General features: G+C 42.5%; 1 protein-coding gene across 1 annotated transcript in view; it reads left to right on the top strand.

Moving 5' to 3' along the window:
• SEC14L1 (SEC14 like lipid binding 1) overlaps positions 1 to 27,383 on the top strand; it is a 42,959-nt gene that overhangs the window by 12,725 nt on the left and 2,851 nt on the right. The window contains exons 3-15 of the mRNA XM_021535799.2: positions 11,244 to 11,393; positions 12,353 to 12,484; positions 14,956 to 15,084; positions 15,334 to 15,568; positions 16,245 to 16,354; positions 17,090 to 17,279; positions 20,317 to 20,405; positions 21,327 to 21,397; positions 22,896 to 23,067; positions 23,386 to 23,520; positions 25,131 to 25,265; positions 25,750 to 26,001; positions 26,996 to 27,174. Coding sequence (XP_021391474.1) covers positions 11,244 to 11,393; positions 12,353 to 12,484; positions 14,956 to 15,084; positions 15,334 to 15,568; positions 16,245 to 16,354; positions 17,090 to 17,279; positions 20,317 to 20,405; positions 21,327 to 21,397; positions 22,896 to 23,067; positions 23,386 to 23,520; positions 25,131 to 25,265; positions 25,750 to 26,001; positions 26,996 to 27,174 — 1,979 coding nt within the window. The remainder of the gene's footprint in view (positions 1 to 11,243; positions 11,394 to 12,352; positions 12,485 to 14,955; positions 15,085 to 15,333; positions 15,569 to 16,244; positions 16,355 to 17,089; positions 17,280 to 20,316; positions 20,406 to 21,326; positions 21,398 to 22,895; positions 23,068 to 23,385; positions 23,521 to 25,130; positions 25,266 to 25,749; positions 26,002 to 26,995; positions 27,175 to 27,383) is intronic.

Below are 27,383 nucleotides of genomic sequence, written 5' to 3'. Positions count from 1 at the left end.
GTTGGGTTTTCTATCCTTAACCTTTTGTTTTTCTTGAGGAAGGAGTGGTACTTGCCCAACTTCTCTATTCCAGCGTCTCATTTTAGAGGTTCATGTTTCAAGATTGTGCAGAGGCTGCAGTTGAAGTTTGTCTTGCTCACTCTTCAGTGGAGTGGCACTTGGGCACTTTGGGCTCTCTGGGCTTCCCAAAGTGAGGAGGAGAATGAAGGACTCTGCTGTATGTGCCTGGAAGGCAAAGCAGGTGTAACTCTAATTCCTACACAGGCTATCCACTTAATCTTCTGTCCTGCCCTCATATTAAGGTGTCTTTTGAAGATGGACATTAGGTTCCCATACATGAATCAATTATTACACAATTCCACCTGTGGAAATTTATTTAAGCAAACCACAGATGACTCAGATCTGTTTTAAAGTAACCACTCTTCAAATTAAAGTCGTGTTGAGGCATGTCTGCGATTACTGAAGATCATCTTTTACAGATAGAATACGGAATGTTAACCCTTATCTTCACATCCTTTCACATCCTTTACCCCCAGTATGTTCTGCCTGCTGAATTGGTGTACTTTTTGCCTTCAAAACTTTGAATAAAATTGCATTAAATCATCAGAGATCTCATTTTTATCTGGAAGAAGATGGAATCTCTGTATAGCAGAGTGGTTTTCATGTAGTTATGAGCCAGTTCCCTTCCAGTGTCATTCCATGCAACATGTGGCCCCTGTAATTTTGCTGGTAAAACTTCTCTGAGCACTTTTCTGAAATGAAAATGCCTAGATGTTGAATGGGAAAGGAGCACTGAGGGGGATAGTGTACAAAGAGCCTGCATGGGTGGCTTTACTGGTCCCAGCCCTGAGGAGAATTGAAGTTTCTGTGTCTGGTTGTTTCTTTCTGGTGCAGAAAGAGGCTCTTTGCTTGCTCTGCTAAGTTGGTGACCACAGCTGAACAACTCAACAGTGAACTACCAGTAAAATTCCACTTACCTAGAACAGAACCTGTTCTAAATCTCCTGCTTTATTTATAATGCCTGTATTATTTTAATGAAATATTAAAGTAACTTTAGGCATGCTTGAAAACCCTGAACACCGAGACTGAGATTTCTTAGCTCTGTAGCCAACACATTTATGCTGCCATACAGAGGAAGTTTGCTGCAGATCTTCCTGTCCCCCAGAAACTCCTTTTTTTCCTTCTGCTTTTTGCCTTTGCCTTTATCCCCTTCCTTGCTTTTGGTTTTGGGCTGTCTTAAGTGGATCTATGCTTTTTTTAGTATAACTCAGATTTGTCAAGAATGCTTAATGAACATATATTGTCAAGTATCTCTGTGGATAAGCTGAGAGTTTTACTGATATTTAGTTACACGTGCTGTCTAAATGAAGCATTCTTTCAATAAGCTGCTTCTCAAATCCTTTTGATTTCTGGTTTGCATGCTGGTAGAAAAACAAGCACTTCTTTGCTTCGCACTTACTTTTCAGAGAATGTAATCTAAAACTCTGAAATGTGTGTAAACTTTTAAATTCACTACAAGGAAGTGTGTTTTTTTTCCCCTGAAATTGTTACTATCTTTTTGATAGTAGGCAGGGTTTGATGTCTGCTGTAACTTAACAGCAGTAGAAAATCAGTTCTAAATCCTGTTCCTGAAAGTGATACTAATATGCATAATCCTATCTAGTTGATTCTTAGCCTGAATTTCTCCAAAACATTATGTGCAACAGCTACCAGAGATGAATTTGTTGTAGTGTCCTGTGATTGACAATTGAGATAATGTCTCAAAGTCCTCATGTCTGGGGTCGTGTTTTGTGCAGTAAGAATGTTTTGGTTTCAGTTGGACTCCTGATGCTTTCTCTGTGTGATGACCTCAAAGGAAAGAAGTTTAAACACAAGCAAGACAAACTAAAATGGGTACCAATTTTGGGGAAGATGGTGTGGATGTTGTGCTGAGTTTCCTTGGAGATCTGTCCACTTTCAGTGACATCTTGCAATGACCTGGAGCATGTAATGAGCAGTGGTATTTTCAGGGGTGGACTGGGCAGTGCTGGGTTAATGGTTGCACTCAATGATCTTAAAGTCTTTTCCAACCAAGAATGAGTTTATGATTCCAAGTACATTCCACCTCAGGGGACTCAAAGTCAGCTTACAAGAACTGGCCTGCAGGGTTGCCTTTAGGGCTGTTTAAAATGCCAAGCTATGCATTTGGTTTGGATTTGGAATGTAATTAAAGCCAGTAAGTGATCAACACTGTAACCATGGAAAAGCTGCCTGAACCACAGAGAGGAACAAAAATGCCAGTATTTGTGTGTTGGTGCAGTTGCTTTCACTTGGAAGTGCTTTGTAGCAGTTTAACACATGAAAGATGCTGCTATCAGAAATCCAAGGTGGTGTGTGATGTGTAGGCAGCACTCTGTGAGCTGCAGTTTCCTTTATACACCATTTCAGTGGTATTTCATGATTTTTGTGATTGGCTATGTGTATCAGCTATGGTTATGCCTGAAATTTAGCATGAAGCTGTTCCTGTTGCACTGCAGAAGACTTGGAAGAGATTAAATAGGTGTGGAGTTGCCTGGATTGTGTCTGCAGAGCTGTGTGGAGATAAAACTCTGTTCTGGCTCTGTTCTGAAAGGTTGTTTTGCTTCCTCATGCACATCCCTGGTGTTCTGGATGAGTGGTGGTAAGTGCTGTTTGAAGCCAGGAACCAAGAAAAAATTGTTCTTACAGTTTTATGGCCTCAGAGTAAGCTAGTGGAGCCAAAGCACAAGGAGAACTTCTGTGCTGTTTCCTGTCTCCATAGAGATTTTTAATTTACTGAATTAAAGCCCTTCATACAAGATCACAAAGCAGTTTTTGAATTTGAGTTTAGTCTGTATACTGGGTTATTTTGTAGTGGTTATGGGCAATGTCCTCATTGTTTTCAGGAATTTGCAGAATGGATGTGAAGCTGAGAGATTTCTTGCTGTGCTTTTCTAGGATTTGAGCAGCAAATTGTCTGCTTGGCATGTGGGTAGGGCTGTTAACCTATTTGGTAGAACAAATAGATATTGTTTGCTCAGTGGTGACATCCACTGAAGACAAGATAACTTTAACAGGTAGAGTCTATTGAAATGTCCAAGAAACTTAACTGGGTATTTACTTAACTTGAAAGTACTGTGGGCTTCTGATACAGCTAAATGTAAAAACGGACAGAGCAGTCCAGCCCTCTTCTTTTTATAGGAAGTAATAAAATCTGAGGCTTTATATAGTTAAGCTAGGGATGAATTTAAATGTTAGAATAAATCTGCTCATCCTTTCTTCCTCTTTCTTTATGGACATTCACAAGGCACAAGTGGGTTGTTCATAGCAGTGTAGAGCCTGAAATCCTTTCCAGTGAAACCTGACTAAATCAAGAGAACCCCTTAAACAAGTATAGGCACCAAGAGAAGACGAGGACAAGTAGAGATTATGCTTTTCTGTACACTTTATAAAAGCTTTTCTTCCATGCAGGACTCCTGAGTGACAGAGGAGCTGTTGAGGGCAAGAATTAATGGCTTTGGTAAATGCCAGGAAAAGAAATGTTTTCTTATTCACCTCATTTTCCTCAACTCCTGCTTTCATGGAGAATTTCTCAGGAATTTCATTTCCATTCCACTGAAGGAGAGGTGAGCTGAGAAAGCTCAATTTGCTGGCTGTGAAGCCATTTATGCTTTCAGATGCTTTCTTGAGACAAGGATACTGAAAAGAACCTTGTAGCACTTCATGGTTGAACAAGTCCCAGGGAAGCCCTAGTGGTGTTAATGAAAAGGTTTATGCTGTGACCTTCAGTGTTTGTTGGGTGTAAGGGCAGCTTAGAGCACAGGTTATTATTTAACATCTGTGGGTGTTGGAAGCCTAGGGAGTGCCTAGAGACTGTGCAGGGCTCTGTAATGTCTGCGAGGTCAGGACTCATTCAGTGTGGGAAGTCTCTTCTGGATCTTCTGAGAAGAAGAGATGTAGATCTGGGCTGTAAATTTGAGAACCACTTCAGTGCAGTATTATAAATAGAGCATTTGAAGAATCTGAATATCATGCTGCAGTAAGTTTTTGAACCACTGACAATTTCTCTTTCCAGATACTCAACCTGCAAGCTCTGATCTCTGCCTTGGAGAACATCCAAGGTTGTTTTTCAAGATTGCTTCTCTTGCTGTTTGAGAAATAATTAGCCTTCAATTACAACTCATGAACAACATCTGTGCAAAGTAGATTCTTGTTAGTACTTGTCTGATTTGTATAATAAATGTGTTTGTGTGGTCTACTAAAAAAAAAAAAAAAAGAAGACAAACCTCAGAACTTCAAAAACAAAAAATCCATTGTAATTGTAGTCCAAGGATTTGATGCATAATTATATAAAACTTTTACAGCCTCCTTTATGAAAATTTTAGATTAACTCCATTGTTTCTGGACTTTAAGGTGGGAGTGTACTTCTGCAAAGCAGAAGGAGCTGGGCCGTTTGGGGCAGTTACTTGGGAATGCTTTGCTTTAGAAAGCTGGATATGAGCAGTGCTGTAAACTTACACTCTTAATGCACTAAAGATCATTTAATTAGAAAGTTCTAGGTCACTTCTTACACTTGTGTAGTAAACAGGAACACTTTATCCTCTAAAATGGAGCAGAATGTTTGTCTTACCAATATTGACTTGTCCTATTGATTTTTCGCTGTAAGTTACAGAAGGGTTATTTATTTTACCTTGGATACACTTAATAGCCATCATTAATACTGAGATGGCCAAATTTCATTGTACCAGGGAACAGAGGTGAAGACAATCTATTGTGTTTTTGAATGACTTGTGCCATTCCAGGATAAAATGCTTTTTTGGACTGTAATGGAGGGACAAAGCAAAGGAAGGTCATAAGGATGCAGTTGTAGGAAGGTGTGATGGGGAGAAAGGGGTATTGTGCAACTTTTTTTTCCTGTAGCTTAGAGTAAGGTTCCACTCTCATTTGCCAGGAGAATGTCAGCTCTCATTTTGGGAGTCCTTTGGAATGCACATGGAGCAGCCGTGCCCTCAGAGCTGCCTGCACAGCTCTCAGATGGAGCCAGCTCTCTGCTCCTGACACCCTGCCCAAGTACAGCTCTGCTTGGAAAGGCAGGATTTTCCTCTCTTCTGTGGAATTCTGCTCTGCATGGAGTGGAAGAGCTTTTTCCTGTTGCAAAATGAAAGTATTTAAACAAAGGTATATTTGAATGTGGGGCATTGTGATTTAGTTTCTCTTTTAACAAACCAAGATGGAACAGAGTCTTCCTTTTTAATGAATGCTTGCTGCTTGCTTCATCTGTCTTAATTCTTAAAATGTCTGCAGTAGCGCTCCTTCAGGTGAAGAGTTACAATTTTTAATTCAAATTGCTGCTACACAACGTATTTCCTGATGTACTTTCTAATTACTTCAGTTCAGTGATAAATTGTTAAGCAAACATGTTGTTTGTTGATCTTGCTCTGATTGCCAACAGGTTCACCATTGGTGAATCTTTCTGGAAAAGGTATAGTGTATTTGTTCTAGTTCTATTTGAACACTTTTAAGCACTTTTTAAAAGTAGAAATAGCAATGGAAGGCTTAAAGGTTTTTTTTTGTTTTCCCTTTTAAAGTAAGTTGTGTTCTTTGCGCTCTGACTTAGTCATATCTTGATGGCATAGACTGTGCTAAGATTTACAGAGAAGTCAAAAGACTGTTAAACAACCTCGTATTTGAGGACCAGAAATGGCACATAAAGGAAATTTTTGTTTAGATGATACCCAGCCATTCACAGACAGGTCTGACCCTGCTGGATTGTCTGTAGTCCCCACGAGGCTCAGCTTTAGTCTGTGGAAAAGATGGTGAAGGCTTTAGTTACAGAGAGAGTTCTAGAAATGAGTGCCTGCCGAGCAGCCTTTGTTTCCCAGCAATAAGAAAATAATTGTCTCTTTGTAAATGAGAACATTTAATGAGGTGAAAACACAACGGAGAGAAAAACCACTTAAGCCTCCTGAGCAAGGGCTGCTGTGGAGAGCTGCTCTGAGGGAAAGGTGGCTGCACAAAGCCAAGGGGGGCTGTGCTGCTGGGAGCAGGGACCCTGAACGTGTCCTTGGAGGACTTGTCCTTGCAGAGCTGGCCTTACAGAGGAGGCTCTTTGCAGAGAGCTGACTACCTGTGTGTTAAAGATGTTTGTGCTCCCCAACGTGCAGTTTGCTTCACGTTGCCTCTTCCCAATGCCTGGGAGTGTCACCTTAGCACAAACCCTATTTCTGGAGCTCTTTGAGGTGTATCCACTGTAACCATCTGCTCTCTTGCATGCACGCCCCCGAGCTGATCACTGCCGTGTGAGCTGCCATCCCTCAGAGCCACTGGCACCGAGATCCCACTGCTTTGTTCAAGTGTCACAATTTTATACTGCTTTGAACAAGTGTCATGATTTTTATACATATGTATGGATTGGGAAGGGAGTGATAGAGAGCTCTGAACAGCAGAACGCAGGGCATGAAAAGTTATTTGCTGATCTGTGAGAAATTGTTTCTTTCCAATCCAGAATTGTTTCTTTTCAAGTTCAGCTGCCAAGAATTTGAAACCTCTTGGTTGGCCTGCCATGGGTCACTGCTTTTCCTATTGATCTGCAATGCTCTAATGCAAGGGGAGGAAGGGATACAGTGCTCTGCAGGAATGATCAGGCTCCTGGAATGCAGCCCCTGGAGCCAGGGCAGCATCCTGCTTGAGTGACCTTTCTTGTTTCTTGTGTTTTTGAATAATTCAGAAATCCCTACACTGGAAGTGGATAGGGGAGCACAGTGAACTGTGGTATGCACTTGCACATTGGTACCCACACATGGTCAGGCTCTGCAGGCAGAAATTGAAGTTAGCACTGAGTGCTGCAGATGAGATTTTGGACTGCCAGGATGAATCTGATAGTGGTTTCTCTTGAGGTGCCCTTGGAGAATGTGGTGCTGCTCTTGGAATCTTGCTCGGCCAATAATTTTGGGCAGAAAGCATCAAAAAGAAATAAAACATCTTAACAGCTTGATTCGTGCCATTAAGATGTTAAATGCACTCAATATGCTTAATTTTCCAAATGGTAATTGAAATTCCTCTGTATTTCACCAGGTTAGAATTTCTCATTTCAGATTGCTTCATTTAATACTTTTATTTGGAGGATTCACCTACTAAAACAGCATAGCATAAGATTGCTTGGAATATTTTTTTTTCTTCTTTAAAGTGTACAAGTTAGTTTGAGTAATTTTTAATGGAAATACTAAATAATCCCTGTCCTGGAAGGCAGGAGACTGGGAATATATTAATCTGGCCAGAGAAGCTGAGTAATTTATTTGCATGAATGACTGATTCTCCCTACTGAGGGCTGAGCACATCCTTATTATCAAGGTATTTTATTAGCCCTAGGCATGGTTTCAGAAGCAAAAAGGCAAAAATCTTTGAAAACTGGGCTGGGGGGGGTCATACCTAAGTGCTGTTTTAAAGGTGGTATTTTGAAAAGAACTTGTTCCTGATACTTGAATTCCAAAATCTAAGGGTTGTGGCAGCAAGCACTATTCCCTTGGCTATGAACAACGACTGGAATGGGTTTAAAATAGTCTGACTTCTGAATTGCTTTCATGTCTTCACACTCAGCTGAAATACTAGCAAGGATATAAGTGGAATAAATCCTGTTATTTTGACTCTACTCTGAGCATGAGTTGCTAAGGGAAGCAGTTGGAAAAGAAGCTTTATTACAGTGCTATTTTGGTTGAAATTATGCTTGTCAGTGCTCTTGCTTGTTAACATGCTTTAAGAAAGTTAAATTTGCAGTTCAAGCTGCTTCACCAGACTGTGTTTTTCTTGATGCACAATGGAGCTTCTAATGGATCAGAGTACACAAATGTTCCAGAGGCTGGTGGGAAATGTAAAAGTACATTATTGAGGAGCTGCAGAATTGCAAGCTCAAAATCACTTTTTGTAAGATCTGTACATGGGTGTCTCAGCCACAGAGGTGTTGTGGCTTCACATCAAGCCCAGCAGCAGCTGCAGAGTTTTGGGGATGAGAATATCTGTGCTTTTGCCTTGTGTTCCGTGTCAAGTCTCCACACACCCTATGTGCTAAATGTGACAGTAACAGTGTCACGTCCTTGAAACACCATTCCTGGGTGCATTTAGTTTTTCACTCCTGCATGGAGCCCTTCAGGATTTTCTGCAGCTGTTTCTCTTTTGAGGAACTAATTGTCTTTGATTGTATCTGTACAGTGAAATTGGAACACTGAGACAAAGGTGTGGAATATCTGATTTTATGTGTGAAGAGAGACCTATCTGTCCATGTTTCACCACAATGCTGTCATATAAGGAAGGAGCAATATTTTATAATAAACTGCTTTATCAGCCTGCTGGAGGAACACTGCATCATGCAGTTCAGTTATTTCCTGTCTGCAAAGCTGGATTTGAGACAAAATTTCTGGTTCAAAACACTTCAATAATTCAGCAAAATCCCTTCAGTTCTCTTGGAAAATAAAAGCAGTGTTTGATCTTTCTTTAATTTTCTCATGCTCCTTGAATAGCTCCAGTCGTGGCCATGCATGTGCTGCTCTGCCTCACGTGGCTCTTGCGGTGTTGTACCACAAATTACAGGTTTTTTTCCTGTGAGGTTGGTTCATGGTGAAAGATGTGTCAGTGTCCTGTAGCCTTTAGCAGCTTTTACCTGCCCACTCTGCACTGTGAAAGTGCAGTTTGTCCCTCGTGGAAGACACAGCTGTGCTTCAAGCAGATTGAATATTTTGACGTGGCCGTGGTTATTTTATTTATTCCAACTGGGCTGTGCTGAAGAATGGTGCATTACAAGGATGTATTAGCAGTAGGGCATAAATAAAATCTGATTTAAGAACCCAGTAAAATTGACTGGGAACAGTTTTCTCTGTGTATGTTCTCTCCAGGGAGAAAGAATCCTGAATCACTGTTAATCTCAATTACTTTGCTGTGAGCATTCAGCTTGCCAGCTTTTGGCAGATAATTACTTCATTCTCTTCCAGACTGAACACATTCAATTCAGTCTTGCCATTTAAAACAACACATTCTTCTTGGGCATTTTTTTGTTCATAGTTCAGGAGCAGGTCATGCTCTGAGCAAATGTTCACAGGGCAAACATGAAGTGTTTGGAGGACTAAGATGGGAAAAGTGTCAATATGTGCAATGCAGGAGACTTGAAAAAGCTTTGGCATAAAGGAGGCTGTTCAGATGGAGGAAACTTGTCATCCAAAGGTAAAAAAGACTTTGAAAAAAGTGAGAAAAATAGATCCCTACTAGATACCTGCCTACTTGATCTCTACTGCCCTTGCTTTCCTGTTGATAAAATAATTGTAACATAAGGTCCTCAAAATAAAATTATTAAATGAAGCAATCTGAAAATGAGAAATGGTTCTAAATTCTGCTTCTTCTAGAAATGTTTTCTTTTTCTGACTTCAACAATGCTTAACTACAGTCATTGCAGTTAAAATAGGGATTAATTGATGAAGAATGCTGACACTTTTTCAGGGAGAGGGCTGAGCTACTAAAATGTACAGCCTTCTGTCCAGAACAAGAGCCTTGTAAAAGAAATACAGCTTCTTTGCCATACCAACAGGGCAAAAGAAACTTCTTATTCCATGTTAATGGGATCCATCCTCCCTTTGTCTCGGAGCTGTGAAACATTTTCTCCCCAGTGCTGACTGTTGTGTTACAGCACTGATGCTGTGTCCCTGCCTTTGTGCACACATCTCTGAGCTCAGGAATGATTGCTGCTCTTCAGCCAAACCCAGCCAGCTGTGCTCAGTGAGGTCTGCAGCAGGGAGTGTGTGTGACCCTTCCCTGGCTGCCCTTCTGCTGCCTTACAGAGCAGCTTTATGAACTCAGGACAGTCATGCTGCAAAAATGGTTTAAAAATATGCACGAGGGGAAAAAAGCTGACACTGTTTTAGTGCCTTACACCACTGTCACCATAGTAACACTGCCTTCAAACTAGGATGGAGCACTGGTAATAAACTGAAGTATTTTAATTGTTCTATAGGGAGAATTAAGAGACCTTTTCTGTTCCAGCCCCACCATTGCATACTTTGTGCAGCTGCTGCTGGTTTTGTTCCCCACCCTTTCCCTCTTGGTGCTGCAGCCCAGTTGTTTTCAGAGTAGTTGAAATCATCTAAAAGGACAGAGTGGATATTTTACCTCTTTCAAAGACTGGTTTCGTGATGCTTTCTCAGATTCACTTTATCTAAGCTTTCTTCTGCATTGGGGCATCTTGCAATATCCTATCTCTTCACCAAAGCCAATGGGGTTCTTATAGTAACAAAAATAAAGGAATTCACAATATGGAAAGCAGGCTAAAGAATTAGTTGCTTCATTGCTACCCCATGAGGGGAAAAAAAAGGCCAAAGAGAAGTAGAGATACATCAGAGACTGAGAAAGAAAAGGAAAAAAAAAAAAAAAAAAAAAAAAGAGCTGCTTTGTATTCTCCAGCCACAGTGGTTTTACAATCAAAATTCAACAAGTTTGCTAGTGGGGATAGCACCCATTTTCCTCTGACTTGTTTTACTGATCTCAAATACTTAACTCTCCTATGTCTGATTTAATACCATCTTTTCTGTGTGTCAAGTATTTAAGGGATGAAGTTATTTACATGACTGTGTTTTTTAACCAAAATCAAAGCTGTTGCTAACTCTGCATTGTTGCAAGAAGTTTTACATTTTCAGAAGTGTGAAATGAGCTCATTGTATTAGACTGACTGTTGTTGGACAAAACTGGGAACTGATAAACTGCAGTGAAATCATTAGGAACGTTCTGTGCCCAGGGAGCTTGAGAGCTCTATTAGCTTAAGAAATAGCTTTTGAAATGTTTTTATTAGACCTTGGGGAGCTGTATGAAATCCCTCTAGACAGCTTGGTGAAACACCGGTAATTAGTAAGTGGGTTTTTTTTAATCCAAGACATAATTGTTTTGTCTTGTGGTATTTTAGAACTGGAGGGCCTGATTTTCCTGTTATCAAGGGGGTTGTCATGGTACAGAATGAATAACTTCCTTTTCAGAGGGAGGGAAGGAATGGGTTATTTTGTGTGGTTTAAAAACTGCCTTACTGGCAAGGAACATATTAATAAATGGATTGTTTGGAATGCACCATGACTCTTTCAGCTGTAATGTGGATTCAGGAAGGCTTGGCCCCTTCCATGGAAGCTCTGAAGGACATTGAGCCTCCAAATGCTGGAGGAACTCTGCACACCCTTAGGAATTAATGGTAATAATTGTTTGCTGTCTTTCCATCGTGACAGGCATATGAAAGGAGGTTTCCTACGTGCCCTCTGATCCCCATGTTTGTAGCCAGTGACACCGTAAATGAGTACAAGAGTGAGGATGAGGCCATCCACGTGATTGAGCGGCGCTGCAAGCTGGACATCGATGCACCACGGCTGCTGAAAAAGGTGATGAGCTTTTGAAGTGCCTGCTTTGTACTTCTGGATAGCCCTTCACCTGAATATTGTATTGTCTTGGTTGGAACAGACAGGTGTCTGCTGAGGAAGGCAGGAGCCTCCCTTGAAATGGAAAATGTAAACCAACTCCCTTTGAATTATTGTAATTTTGAAATTAAGGGGCTCTCACGCAAAGATACAGGAATAAGAATAACAGTTCTTTATTAGGAAAACTAAAAATACAAATGTAATAGTATAAATAAAAAAACTACTGCCAGAGTCAGAACATGCCCTGACCCCCTGTGGGTCAGGGAGGTGGCTCAGCCCCATCCCAGGGGGGCTCAGCCCTCCTGCAGTGCCAGCTGTGCTTCTGCTGGAGCAGGATCCTGCACAAGGGGGGAGTTTCCTCTGGAGCTGCAGGGCTGGGGGAGATGGGCCTGGGCTCCTCTGGGAATGCAGGGGAAGGAAGCTGCTCCTCTGGGAATGCAGGGGGAGAAAGCTGCTCCCCTGGGAATGCAGGGGGAGAAAGCTGTTCCTCTGGGAATGCAGGGGGAAGGAATCTGCTCCTCTGGGAATGCAGGGGAAGGAAGCTGCTCCTCTGGGAATGCAGGGGGAAGGAAGCTGCCCCTCTGGGAATGCAGGGGGAAGAAAGCTGCTCCTCTGGGAATGCAGGGGGCAAAGGCTGCTGTGCTGTTCCCAGGTCAGATTGGATCCAGGTAGGAATGCTTGGCTCCTCCCCTGGGCAGAGCATCTCCCCATGGATGATGGAATTTTCTCAGCCATGCAGGGACACTCAGTGGCCATGAACAGCAGAGATCTCCTGGAGGGAGGGTTGGATGTGGAGGAGATAAAGCAAACTGCCCAGTGAACAGCAGATAACTGAACTGCTCCTCCTCTAACAGAAAGGAATATAATACCCCTATTTCCAGCCTAAGACATGTACCTTAACAGAACCTGTCCCTCTTCCCCAGATTGCAGGAGTGGACTATGTCTACTTTGTGCAGAAGAACTCTCTGAACAGGCGAGAAAGGACTCTACATATAGAAGCCTACAATGAAACCTTCTCTAACAGAGTCATCATTAATGAGCACTGCTCCTACACAGTGAGTAACAACAGACCCTTGCTGGGGCTGCAGATGGAGCCAAGGCACTGTTCAGATCTCAGGGCTCAAACAGAGCTTGGGTTGTTCCTTGCTTTTGCCTTGCAAGAAAAAATAACCAACATGTGGGAAATGAATTTCTAGAGAATGTATGCATCTGTATGCAAACCTTGAGATAAGAAATGCTGACTTAGAAATGCCATGGAATAGGACACACATTGTTGAGAGACAAGTGGAACTAGAAACAAATTTCAAAGGATGGCCTTGCAGTGAAGACTGGATACTTTGGAGAAACAGAACTGTGAAAGATGCATTGTAGTAGGACCCATGGAGGGTAATTTTAGATGATTGGCTTTAAGACATTTACAGCATGGTGTGGCAAAAACTGATAGGCCAAGAAATGCTTATAATGTATTGTAATTAGGAAATAGTTGGCTTCTGATTGTCATGGCATGAATTATAACATCTGTATTGTCTCACCCTTCAAATGAGACTGAAAATGGAATAAAAGTTTTTAAAACACCTCTCAGTTACCCCATCTCTGGCTCAGAAAAGAGCTTAATCCAGCACCAACACACTGCCCTGAGTGATAATTGTTAGTGGTAAGTGTAATACACTTGCCTCAAAAACTGAGACATGTTTGGCACTCTCTTGCATGAGCATCTTCTCAGAGCGCAGAACACAACATAATTTGCTGTTTTTGACAGCTCTGTTTAGGCAAATCTGTGCTTTGTAGCAGCAGTGTGGGACTTGATGAGGCTTTTGACACCCTGACAGAACTGCTAGAGGAAAGTTCAGCTGATTTGCCTTCTGCTCAGCTCAGACAGGAGTTCACTGAGTCAGCTATGTGTTTTAACCTACCTTTTTTCATTGTACTTGGTCTTCAGTGCAAATGTTGATGCAGAGGAGTCTGGTGGCAGGCCTGCTGCTCTGCTCTGGTCATGGCTTATTTCTGAATGAGTCAGCTCACCCTCATGGGCTCTTACAGCATGTACTGTAGCAGTAGAACCTCAAATTGATGTTAAAGGTCAGGTCAGAGCTAACAAATGTGACTGATTTATCTGTATTGTAGCACTCTTTCTAGGTCATAACATTTTCTGTTGTGTTTAACCTGTGGTTAAAAGATCACTGAGTGCCAAACCCATTTGACACTATTATCTAATATTTTTATGATTATTTCTGCTGTAGCTTCCAGGGTAAATTTAAGAATACTCTTACCCTTACCTTCAGTTTTTATGTGAAAGCTCTGTTTAAACAGGGGAAATGCTGTATAGAAAAGTGCATGTGGTAAATATGTACAAAACACCACACTTCTCTATGCCCATTTGTTCTACTCAATTGAGAAATTAGGTAAATACAAAACCAGGTTTTTAATGGAATAATAAATTGTTTCTAAAAGTTCAGTTTTACTAAGGGTAACTTATAATTGAATCAATGAAAATACAGGACGATTCTTAAATTATGTTATTATCAGTTGTACTTACTGAGGCTGTACAAGCTATCCTTGTACCTCTCATTCCCTAATGCAGAAACAGAAAATGAAGGCAAAAGGTTTGTTTTTTTTTCCCCCTGCAGTTGTCTCCTCATACAGTGTTGATCCTGTTCTTAGTCAAATTAGGCATGTTTTGAGGGGGAAGGAAACCCTAAGGCATGGGGCCAGTTACATGCTCAGAAATCCAGCCTTTTGTGATGTTTTTATAATGAAAAATTCAGAGCCCAGCCTAGAAACTTCTTGAACAAAACTATTTCAGCTGAAGAGAGTTTAAAAAACAGCTTTTTTGTAACAGTATCAGCATCAATTGCAGAACTGTTTAGGTTGGAAAAGCCCTTTAAAATGGAGTCCAACTAAAAGTGTGTTTCAGGATCATGCCAGTAAAGCAAGAGATAAGCCAAGAGGGAAAGTGTTAGCTGAGTGAGGAGTGTGCACTTCTTTCTGTGGCATCATCAAGGGAGGACAAACTAAAACAGTTTTTGTTCTGCAGAATGCTAAATACCTGCTAGGTCAGTGTGGGAACAGTGTTTTGGCTGTCCTTTGGAAACATGTTGGGAGTGCTGCCCCTGCCCTTGCTGCAGGGCTCAGCCTGGCTGAGCTGGCCCTGGGCTATCAGCCACAGCTGTGGAGGCTTTTACCCTGTTCCTCACACACCCTGCAGTCCCAGCCCTTATCTAGACTGAGAGACTGTAGAAATGTGCACTCCTCTGGCTCTTGGCTGGTGCATTTGTGCTTCTCCACCCTCCCCTTTCTTGTTAAGACCAAAAAAAAAAAAAAAAGGGTTGTGGGACCAAAAGCTTCTCAGCTTTTTGTCCTTTGGTGTTGCCTCTTCCCAACTGTGAATCAAGGCAAGCAAGACACTGCAAATTCCACTTGAATGTTTTTGACTGTGTGAACCTGTAAAACCAGAAACATTTCAAATGTTGTGAGGGACAAAAAACCCTAAATGGAAAACTGAGCTGTATGATCTTTTGACTTGTAGGTTCATCCTGACAACGAAGATTGGACCTGTTTTGAACAGTCGGCAAGTCTGGATATCAAATCTTTTTTTGGTTTTGAAAGCACAGTGGAAAAGATTGCCATGAAGCAATACACCAGCAATATTAAAAAGGTTAGCCTGCAGTTGGGAAGGATGTGCCTGGCTTCAAGTTACCAAAAGACAGTGAGGCTGCTGCTAAGTAACAGGCTGCTCTGCTCAGAAGCCTGGGCTGCTTTGCTAAGGGCCTGGGGCAGTGTGTCTGTGTAAGGGCTATTTCAAGTGAAATCTTTAGAGGTCTGAGCACTTAATTTTCAGCCCAATCCTTTCTGTGTCTAAATGTGTGGGTTTTTCAGTAGCTGAAGTAAATTTTCTTTTTTGAAGGGAAAAGAAATAATAGAGTATTACCTGAAGCAGATGGAGGAAGAAGGAATAACCTTTGTCCCTCGCTGGACTCCTCCTGTTGCATGTAAATCAGAGAGCAGCACATGCCACCCAAGGAGACCAGTGTCACCTGCCATTAATATTCCAGAGTCTGCCACAAAGGAGGGCTTGAGCAACAAGGAGATCCTCAACACCTCCAGCAGCCCCTCGGAGCCCACCGCAGGAACACCCGATGGTAGGGGGTTCTGATGTGTTTTACTGGGAAGCTTTTTACTGGGGAGGCCCTCAGCACTAGGCAGTTTCTCCTGGGCAGCTGAGGAGCTCCACATTGCTCCTGAGTTGGTGACATGCTGTGTTCAAGCATGGGGTCACCAAGCAGTGACATGTGATAGAGTTCAGGCAGCTGTTACAGGCTGAGCTCGTGAGTAGAGATCGGGTATGAGCAGAAGAAATCTGCTGTTCATTGGGTTGCAAATGAACAGTCTGCTCTTACCCTGAAATTCAGGGATAGATGTAACTATAGGAAGGATGGGGAGGAAACAGCTGAAACATCCCTAGACAGTCTTCTGGGAATTTGGGAAAATTCTTGCACTGGGAGATTGAAACTTCTCTAAGTATTTCTAGAAGTAGCAAGCCCAGTGGGTGCTGTGGATTGATGAATCTGACTACACTGGCAAAATGCTTTTACAAATGTCTGCTTTTGCTCCTTCCTTAGCTGCAGAAGGAGAATTTTATCTTCTTCATGAAGATTACTATGTTTGTTTCTTTGCTTATCTTTTCATTGATTCAAGGGAACTTTATTCGGTTCTGACTGTGCCTAACACAGCAGCCACTTTGAGACAGCAGCAAATCAGATAACGTGGTGCTTGGTCAGGTCAGGATCACTCTAATCACCTGTAATCTCTTTTTAGATAAGCTGGATGCAGACTACATCAAGAGGTACCTGGGGGACCTGACCCCGATGCAGGAGAGCTGCCTCATCCGCCTGCGGCAGTGGCTGCAGGAGACGCACAAAGGCAAGGTGAGTTCCTGGGGGTGTCCCCTGCCTCAGAGTGTGTGACACACAAGGTGGGCCCGAGGAAACCTCCTGCCACACCCCCTGGGGCTGACTCTTTCTGCTAAGTGGCTCTCCATGATCAAAACCTAAATTTAAGCAGTGGCAATAGGAGGAGTTCATTGTGATTGTCCAGCTGACTTTGCAGCTGCGGTGCTTCAATAATTAGCTTGAAAGCCTCTCAGACTGTCAGTTTAACTGCCACAGGGGAATAGCATCAGTTTTATAAGTCTTCCTGGTTTCTATAATGACCTTATTTTTACATTTGTTTGTTTTGGCCAAACATCACAGTCTTAAATACTGAAATGGGGATAGGAGTGGAGCACTGATAGCAAGGCTTGGGTTTTTCCAGTGACTTGTGATTTGCATGTGTGTCTCAGCTTCCTCTAACTTAACAATAAAACACAGTTTGTGTTCTGTCCTGATTTATTTAAATTGGACTGGCTTGGTATGGTCATAGAGGTGGAAATGATTACATTAGAGTTCATGAAATTTTTATATCCCTTATGAAGGTAGCTGCAGTGCCTGACAGGGCTTGTGATTTTGTTCCAAACAAAGGCTGATTTTTTTTGAGTAACTCCCAGTGTTACACGCCATCCTCATGCATTGGTGCAGGGCTGCACATTTTTCAGCTTCTATTGTTTGGACTTCTGTTCTTGTTTCAAACCTTGAATACAAAATTTGGTTTGGTTTTGTTAATAGATCCCAAAGGATGAACACATTTTAAGGTTCCTGCGTGCCCGGGACTTCAACATTGACAAAGCAAGAGAGATCCTTTGCCAGTCACTGACTTGGCGTAAGCAGCACCAGGTGGATTATATTCTGGACACCTGGAATCCTCCCCAGGTGCTCCAGGATTACTATGCAGGAGGCTGGCATCACCATGACAAAGGTATGGTTTCAGTACAAAATATGTATTGAACAGCCTTTTTACCTTTTGAATCAAAGGTGATAGTTGTCCCTCTGTTAACTAGAGGTGGCTGGTTAGAACTTCACAGTTGTTATGTACTAAAGACACTTAGATTGCTAGAATGTTTTGGGTTGAAAGGGAATTTAAAATGATCTTGTTCCATCTCTCTGCCATGGGCAGGGGCACCTTCCACTAGACCAGGTTACTCAGAGCCCTGTCCAACGTGGCCTTGGACACTTTCAGGGCATCTGCAGCTTGTTTGGGCAGCCTGTTCCAGTGCATTGCCAGCCCTTAGCTGCTGGGGGCAGAGTCCTGGATCAGAGTCTTTCTTAGCAATACTAACATGCTTAAATCTGCTTTGCCAGGAGCTTAAAAAAAGTGATTAATTGCACTTCTCTAGTGCTCTGAGGTGCTTAGAAGAGTGTTAGGCAAATGCTGAGTGTGCTTTCAGTGATTAAAAGGTGTTTGTAAATAAGTATATCTTCATAATCAATTTATTTCTGAAGTCTGCTGATGGCATAAATGAATATTTATTTGGTGTTACAATCAGCTTAATGATGAGAAGTGGAATGTTGCAAAAACATCAAATAGAGCAGGTTTGTTTAAGAAGAGAAGAAGCTTTGGCTGAATTCCCTTTGTGCTGTGTGCCACAGCCTGACACACTCCCCTGTCCCTCTGCTTTATCGTGCACTGATCTCTCCTTGCTAATACATACATAGAAATGAAACACGCTGGAATTTGTGGCTTGAGGCAAGCTGGGCTCTTTAGATAAGGAAATGATCTCTTACTGTGAGCGATCTGTGCTCTGATTGAGTCTGTTCCCACCAGGCACCGTTGTTTCTGCTCAGCTCTTCCTTTTCCAAGCAGCATATGAAACAGGGCAGGATGCTGTCAGCAGTGGTGGCCAGGAGACAGGGAGGACACAGCAGAAGTTTAATCACAGAGCTTGAATGGTTCTTCCCTGCTGCTCTGGGTTTGACAGACCTCAAACTGAGAAAATGGAAAATGAGAATACGCTCGTAAAGATTTTAGGGAAAAAGACCCGTTAATAAGTCCTGCCTTTCAGCCCGTTCCTTGTCTGTCCTTTATAAATACTTCCTCTGTCACACAGCTGGGTCTTGCCAGTGAGCAGAAAGGTGCAGAATGCATCAAAGGCTTGTTTAATGTTCTTCTGAGAAGTTCTGCAGTCTTGTGGTGAACTTCATGCCCCCTCCCTTCCCCTGCAGTTCCTTTGATCTCTCTTGGAGCATGCCCACAAGTAAAGCACGGCTTTGTCAATAATGGAAACGCCATTTCAGAACTGAGCAGTTCTCTATAATTTAAAACTTTACAGTGGTAGGTTCTTTTTTTAAATCCTCTTTTCTAGTATTGCTCCTTTCCTCCTACATATGCTAAATGTGCCACACTTAAGCTGGCTGAATGCTGTGTGGTTTTTAGTGCTACAGCAAGGGCAGCAGTGATAATGAAGCATGTTGTCTAGAATGAGCCATCAGTGCTAAAGAAAAAAAGTTATTATTTTGGCTTGCAATTAGCATAGATTTCTATACATCTGAATGGTTTTTATTTTGACAGGAACGCTTCAATCTAATGTCTTTTTAAAACCACAAAGCTCTAATGGAATAGAAATTGTACAGTGATAACAAAGCACTGTCAGCTGAGAGTCTCCTTCATGTGTCATTTGTGTGGACCAGGGTTACTGAGCTGTTAGTTTGGGTTTGGAGGCATGTGTGTCTGGGAGGAAGACCTGCTATGAAGCTTAATAGCAGTTTTTGTTTAGTGTTTCAAAAGCTAAACAGTACATTCCAAGATAAGTGTGTGCCAATGTTAAAATAACATTTTCTTTTAGTCCACCTGATAAAACATAAAACACTCTGAACTTCCATGGGGGCTGTGTCTTTGCCAAATAAATAACTAGCCTTGACTCTGCAGTTTTCGTTGTTTGTTGTTTTTTTTTAATAGTGTGGTTTTTGTAGTTTCTCTCCTTGTGTCCCAAAGGACTTAATGATAATTTGATAACCTCTCTGGCAGCTGCTAGAGGGGAGTGAAGCTGCATGGACAACAAGACTTGAGGGAGATTTTTATGTAGAAAGCTTCCTCTTTTTCTTCTTTTTATATTGCATGCTAACATACTCACTTTTATAAGCTGGTGATTGTTTAGCCTGTGCATTAGAATAGATGAAGCAAAGCTTAACAAGTGTATCACAACTTTAGAGGGAGGCTGGAAGCTGTTTTGTGCAACAAGAGCCAAAGATGCAAAATTAAGAGCCAAAAATGCAAACTTTGATTCTCAATTTCAGCTAACACAGTAATTCACCTTAATGCCTGAGTGATTCCTGTCAGTGTCAGGCTGCCCCAGTGTGCAGGCTGACTGTGGAAAGGCAGGGCTCTAATGCAGAAGGTCCAGCTGAAGCTTATCTCTGGGGCAGAGTCTGTTCTCACCAGGCTGCAGTAGCAGGGCTGTGTGCCAGTTCTGCACAGTGTGCAGTGACAAAGCTGGAGCATGGTTCCATCCAGCAGACTCTGCAGAGGGCAGGCTCTGGGTGAACACTTGGTTTCATTAATTCCCAGATGTCAGGATGGCTATTTTTCCAGAAATGTTGCTGTAAACTCTCCAGAGTACTATTGCATCATGTGTGATAAAAGCCTTAGAGCCTTCCTTACAGCTCTGCAGTTACAGGAAAGCTTCAGTTCAGTGGTGCACCTGAGCTGTCCTGAAAGCCAAGAATAGTCTGTGTCATTAATTGTGTATATCAAGGTCTGGAGTGTACTGATGTACTCAAAGTCCTTTGAACTTTCCATGAAGTCAGTGAGCTATTTCTGAATCAGGATATGATCATTTTGCAGCTCATTTACAGGTAATCTGTTGGTGTGGCTGCAGAGATTAATGTTCATGTTGCAGTCTGCTCTTGATTCTTCCTGGTGCAGGGGAGGTTTAACTGTTCTGGTTTGTTTCCATCCGAATTTTTTAGAAGCAGCTCTCTCAAAGGTCTCCTGCTGTGTGGTTTGTGTCTCTGTGCAGATGGGCGCCCGCTGTACGTGCTGAGGCTGGGCCAGATGGACACCAAGGGCCTGGTGCGAGCGCTGGGGGAGGAGGCCTTGCTGCGCTACGTGAGTGACCCTAAAACAGCAGCCTTGCAGTTAGAACCCCCCTGCCTGTCCTCATGGGCTCATAATGCTTCTCTCGGGGCTGTGTCTCTTCTGCTCCCTGGGTATCTACAGAGCAGTGCAGCCTAACTCCCAAATCTGTTTGGTGGGGAGATTTTACAGGGTATTGTTGCAGGCTGCCAAAAGGTCAGGCCATGATAATATCGTGAGTAACAGTTCTATCAGTTTTTGGTTGGAATACCTCTGATATCGCCTGGTAGCTGTTCCTGGTGTGTTCTGCAGGCTGATGGAAGGGTGGAGTTTCTGGCAGCTCCTGTGGTTATTGATGGGCATTTACAGAGATTCTTCTGCACTTGTGCAGGGCTTCACACCCCAGTCTCTGCTCTAGTGCAGAAGGGAAAATACCACACTCAGGATTTTGTCAAGTTTGTCCTCCAGGGATAAGAATCATGTATTTTTAAAGAAAGAGTGCTTGCCTGTAGTTCTGCCTTCTCTAAAGGCATCACTCAGACTGTTACTGTGGATCTGCTCAGCTTCCAAGCAGAAAGCTGGCAGAATTCCAGGTTTGCACTAACTTTTTGTGACTCCTGGTAATGACAGGAGCAGCCATAGTGACTATTAAAAACAGGGAGTGGGTTTTATTTTTCTCTCTCAGTAGCATTTCCAAGCCAATACTAACTTTTGTTGGCTTGCCCTAGTTCTGTTTCAAGGTTACTTTCTGTGATTTCAAAAGGCAAAAGGGGCTTTAATTTCTGAGTAATTAAGGGTATTTGCAGTGATTCCTAATGAATTCTTTGGCGGAGGAAAAGTTTATGCTGGTTTGATCTTGTAGTTTCAATTAATCTTTGGATAAAAACATATTTACTTTATAATACCTAATGAGTTTGAGACTGTCTTTTCTAAACCCCACTCTTTCTTGTGCAGGTTCTTTCAATAAATGAAGAAGGGCTGAGGCGATGTGAGGAGAATACAAAAGTATTTGGCAGGCCAATAAGGTAAAGTCTGTTCTGTGGGAATGAGCTGCTTTCATGGGGTGTGGGGAGGGAATGTCAGGCAGTGGAACAAGCAGAGGCTAGGCTGTGTCTCACATGCAGGTACAATCATACAGTTAATTAAGAGCCTCCCCAATTAGTGGGGCTAGAGGGAATGTGCCTGGAGAAGCCTGAGGGACCCACATCACCTGCCCCAGCAGCCTTGGTCTTGTGCTCATAATGGTCCTGTTGGGGCTGTTTCTCTTCTGCTCCCTTCTGCTGCAGAGCAGTGCAGCCTAACTCCCAAATCTGTTTGGCAGGAAGATTTTACAGGCACTGGGCATTGGTGCAAGCTGCCAAAAAAATCAGGCCATGATAGTATCATGAGTAGCAGTTCCAGTAGTTTAAGGTGTGGTTTCCATGTCACTTGTTCATCCATAGTGCACTCCAAGGCTCATTATGCTCAGTTCTATTTTGCATTCTCCGTTTATTATGTGTGGCTGCTCAGCTGTTGATCCAAGGTGAGGTCATGAGGCTCCTGTAAAACCTGGGATCTAGTTTTCCAGGTTTTGGCATGACTTCATGTGAAGTTCAGTCAAAAGTGGTTTTCTAGCCCATCTTTAAGTCATTGTAGAGATCTCTTGTGAAAGTGGTAACTGCAAAATGGATTTAAGGACATGGAATGAAGGCAGAACCAGCCCTGAAAAGATGCCATGTTTCTTGAACTCTTTCCAGTTTCCTTCCCCTAATCTGTAAGGTCCAGGGCTGTGGGGTGTGCCTGCTTATCATTTCCCTGTTACAGACTTTGCTGGCTGAGCTCCCTGAGAGAGGTCAAATCCAAGGGAGAAGTCTCATGTGTTTAATGCTGCCTACTGGATCTTTATTTGTAGCCATAATCCTAAAGGGCTGTGTATTAAACATTTAAAGTGAAACAAAGAAGGGTTTGGTGTTTCACAGAAGCCTTATGCATAATGTAATGGCTGCTGGCTGGTGCAGCACAGCTGTAAATCTTGAATTCCTGCCCAGAGCAAGACCTGAACTTGGAAAGAAACTGAAACACATGCTGCAGCTCAGTGGTTAGTATTAAGAACATATCTCTTCCTATAGAAAAAGCTTCTTTCCCTGAGATCTGACAACAGAATTGGCTTTGACGTGTATTGGCATTTGTGCAGTAGAAAATCTGCTCTGTGAATGTCAAATTGCCTCAGAGTAGCATTGTGGCCACTTAAATAATCTCCCAGCAAAAGCAATGGTATAATGTTTGGGCTGACTGTTGACAGGATCTCTTTTTGGCTTCATATGAACCGAACTTTTATCTAGAATCTAAAATGTCTGTGGGAGAATGTGCACAGTGATTATTGCACACCCCTTAAACTGCAGTGCCCACAGGCAGCACAAAGGAACAAACCAAACAAACCAAAACATGCAGAGGGTCCCCACATCTCAGTGTGTTGGGCACTTGCATAAGCAAGGAGAATTTTGATGTTACTGAAATTGTTGTTTTTATCTCTCTCAAATTCAGCTCTTGGACCTGTCTAGTAGATCTGGAAGGCTTGAACATGAGGCATTTATGGAGACCTGGAGTCAAGGCCTTGCTGAGAATCATCGAGGTGGTTGAAGCTAATTACCCTGAGACCTTGGGTCGTCTGCTTATCCTAAGAGCACCTCGAGTATTCCCAGTTCTCTGGACACTGGTATGTTTGTAATCCAAGGTGTTCCTCTTGTGCCAGTTTGTAAAAGCACTTCAGAGATCAGGCTGCACGTGCAGCAGATGTTGCCATTTGGAAGCATGTCCTTTATATAGGATTCCTGGAGTGGATTAAAAACACCACCTAAGAACCTGATTACACAGTTGGTTAATTTGGTTTCTTTGTGGTGTGGACTTTGCATAGTCAGGATGGTAACACTCAGTGTGATCAAAACTGATTCCTTCAAAATTGACTTGAAAACAATGTAAATTGACTTGAGAAAAATATGAGGGCCTGATCTGTTCTATTTTTCTTTCTTTGCAGGTTAGTCCATTCATTGATGACAACACCAGAAAGAAATTCCTTATTTATGCTGGAAATGACTACCAGGGTCCTGGGGGACTGCTGGATTACATTGATAAAGAAATTATCCCTGATTTCCTCGGTGGAGAGTGCATGGTATGAATATAAACTATTTCATATAGCAATTTATTTGTATTTTTTAAAAATTATTATTTTTCCTCTAAGCAAAGAAATCTGTAAGCACAGAGTGATTCCTGGTGTAGTTTGGAGGTGGGGGCTATGGTGTAGGATTCCAGGATCAGTGCTGTTTTCTGGATCCACTTTAAAAAGACCAGTACAGTGCTTCTCTGGGTTAAGCATCTTGATCAAATACCTCATCAAAGCAGCCAGTCACAGCTAAAAGCCACAGTCTGTTCCCTGGAAAGTTCAGGCAAATTGGTAGCAGAGCTCCGAGCAAGAGCTGTCACCAGCTGATCTAGAGTCTGTGTCACCTTAAAATCTGATCCCATAAGGAGCCCAAGGAACATGAGGCACATCTGCTACGAGGGCTCAGCAAACAGCCCAGTCTCCCCACACAGAGTGTGCAGTTACCCCCAACAAAGCAGAAAAGTGGTTTTACTGCAGGCTGCTGTAATTTCTCAGTCCCTTGTCACATGCCTGTGACAATGCAGCTGTTTCCTGCCTGGGCCCTGGGTGTCAGTTGGATCTGGCATTTTAACATCTTGCTGATAATGTAATTATTACACATTCATGTTTAATGCTTTTGACAACACAGGCTGGGTGTGTTTTCAGCCCCTGTACACTCTTAGATTAATTTCTGTACCATTCTTGAAAATTCATCTGTGTCAGTTCCAATAGAGTCTCAAATGATAATGAAGTACAGTTAGATGTGCTGGACTAGAGCATGTGTTTATCTCCAGTGGGCTGGTTTTTGTTGCAGCAGTAGCTTTCAGTGTTATCTAATTTGGAACTTAAAGCTGGCAAAATCCACTGCTTAAGTAAGCAAAAGTGAATGTTTCCAGAAAGCAAATTGCTACAATATTTCCTGCTAGTTACAGGCAGTAGCAGTCTCTCCTTTCTTCTTTACTCTGGGTATTTCAATAAAAATTACTTCTCTGAGATCTTTTTAATTCTCTGTTGTAATGCAGTTACCAAACACTTCTACTTCCCCAGACACTTCTGTGGAACCTGTTGTCAACTTCATTGCTACAGGCTTCTTAAAACAGAAGTTTGCTTAGGGAAGTTGTGTAATCACTTCCAGTACTGAGCTGTCAGACAGCTGTAACTTCAAAACTGTTAACTCTCCTGGCTGCAGTCTCCTTTTACCTGCTTGAAAACTTTCTGTATGTTCCCACTAGCTATCCTTAAGTTTGGCTACTACTGTTCTTCCAGGTCACTGTAGCTCTATTTTTCTGACTTAGTCACTGTTGCCACTTCCCTCAGGATCTTGAAGTGCTTGCCATCTTTCTTCAGTGTAAGGTGGTGTAAATGATAATTTCAGCCTTTGCACAGTCCATTTCTGGGGTGCTGACTGTTGTGTATGTACAAGATCTGTTCCCCTGGTGTGCAGTTCTGCAAACACCTCACCCAGATAATTTGAAAAATAATTACCTTGTACAAGCTATACAATTGCTTTCAGACTGTTCCCTTCTCCAGAGTATTGCTGAATGTTTGTTTCTGAAGCTGGGAGGCAGAGAACATGATGGGATGGTCACAGGAGATAATTTTTAATGTTTTTTTTTTTTTTTTGTTGTTGTTGTTTTTAGTGTGAAGTACCAGAGGGTGGGCTGGTTCCCAAGTCCCTCTACCGAACAGCAGAAGAGTTGGAAAATGAAGACATCAAGCTTTGGACTGAAACAATTTACCAGTCTGCAAGTGTCTTCAAAGGAGCTCCACATGAGGTACAGCTCCAGCTGCCCTTTGCTTTCATTTCCATCTCAGCCCTCTGCTCTGAGCTTGGTCTCTTGGCCTGGGAATGCTTTATTGCTTGTTTATTTAGCTCCTGTTCTTCTACCTTCTGGAGCTGGTGCACGGTGATGCCTTAATAGCTGAAGTTTTTGATTGTTATTTTGTTGCCTTTTAGAGAATATCACTGGTTTTCATTCTATTCAAAGCCATATTCTTCTAAGCAAAGCAAGCAGAGGCTGCTGGAAAGCTTCTGAAAGTGAGAAAGATAGACACCCCATTGGGGGGAATTTGTATCTGCACTGCCTTTTTTTTTTTACTATTAAAAAGCCTTTTTAATAGTAGAAACTAAGCCCAGCAACAAAAAAGCTCTGTTCTTTGTCTTTTTTTTTTTTTTTTCTTTTTTTTTTTTTTTTTTTGTGTAGGAGTTTGCCTTTGCTGAGCAAATTGCTGTTGCCTAATGTGTCTTTCCTGCCTCAGGTTCTCATCCAGATCGTGGATGCCTCGTCGGTGATCACGTGGGATTTTGATGTGTGCAAGGGCGACATTGTTTTTAACATCTTCCATTCAAAAAGAGCCCCACAGCCTCCCAAAAAGGACTCTCTGGGAGCTCACAGTATTACATCTCCTGGTGGGAACAATGTCCAGTTGATAGACAAAGTCTGGCAGCTGGGGCGTGACTACAGCATGGTGGAGTCTCCCCTGATCTGCAAAGAAGGGGAGAGTGTGCAGGTGAGGCAGCCAGAGCCCCTGTGGGGGCAGATGGAGCACAAACTGCCCCCACAGGGCACTTCTTACTCACAGCCCTGACAACTGAGTGATGGTGACTCAGTGCTGGGCTTGTTTTTGGCCAGTTGCTGTTCCAGGCTGGGTGCTGCAGGGAACAGGATGGGATTTAGGTGGGATCTGCTGGGAGGGGAAGCTGCATCAGGTCTGCTAGGGACTGAAATGGATCAGCAAGGAGCATGGGGAGACCACCTAAAATGCACATCCAGAAAGAAACAAAACATGCTTTGGGCTTTGTAATTCATGCTTTTTAATTCTGACAGTTATTTACTGAAGCAAATATTCTGTGTTTGAGGAATATCACAGTGCTTGCCCTCAGTAATAAGAGAAAGCTGGAAATCATGTCTGAGCTTCTGTGTGTTTGCCCTCTAATGGTCAGTGTAAGAGCTCCTGATGGCCAAAGCTCCTGAAGGGTTTTTTATGCCATTATGTCCTTTAATTCCAAGTTTGATATGACATGCAGCATGTTTAGTCACACACTGCCACTGCTGTTCCTGTTGACTTGAAATGAGTCAAACAGCCTCTGAAAAAGCAGTTCCTTAAGTCACCAAGATGGAAATGTTCAACTGGAAATATGGACAGTGACCTCTCAAACTATGAGGCAGAAGCCTTGACTGCTCTTTTCACAGTCTCAAAGGACAGCTGTGAATGAAAATAAATGGAAAATGGATATTGTTTTAAAGCAGAACTTATCCTTTCAGCATATTAAATCCTAACCCCTCAACACTGTCGAGCTGCTGGTGTTCCATCCCAGATTTGATAAGGATGTTGTGTGAAAAGAGTCACTCAGCACTGCCATTTGCTGAGGAGCTGAAATATTGGCATTAGGCAAAAATTCTGGGCAATGTAGGCACTTTTTCTAAGCTTAGAAAAGAAATGTCAAGCCTACAAATCTCTGTTGACCAAGTTAATTTTTGATTTCCGTTGTGTCTACTTGCAGGGCTCCCATGTGACCAGGTGGCCTGGCTTCTACATTTTACAGTGGAAATTCCACAGCATGCCTGCCTGTGCTACAACCAACCTGCCTCGTGTGGATGATGTGCTGGCATCTCTACAGGTGTCCTCTCACAAATGTAAAGTGATGTACTATACAGAAGTGATAGGATCTGAAGATTTCAGGTATGTTTGGCCAAGGGCAGCCAATGTCAAACCTTTCTGACTATTTCAGGTCAATGTCAGCTTCACTTAAATTCAAGTAAATTGTGAGGGCCTTAAAAAGCTGCACTGAGGGCAACTAAATTATAAAAGGGGTTAATTAGTTGTCTTGTGGCAATATCACTGGTCACTTGGCTCTGCTTTGAGAGCTTGTTTGACTTGGCAGGTTCTCC

Source organism: Lonchura striata, chromosome 19, assembly GCF_046129695.1.
Source record: "Lonchura striata isolate bLonStr1 chromosome 19, bLonStr1.mat, whole genome shotgun sequence".
In the NCBI taxonomy this organism is placed as follows: Eukaryota; Metazoa; Chordata; class Aves; order Passeriformes; family Estrildidae; genus Lonchura; species Lonchura striata.
The sequence above is the reverse complement of the archived record's forward strand: the minus strand, read 5'-3'. Positions and strand labels throughout refer to the sequence as shown.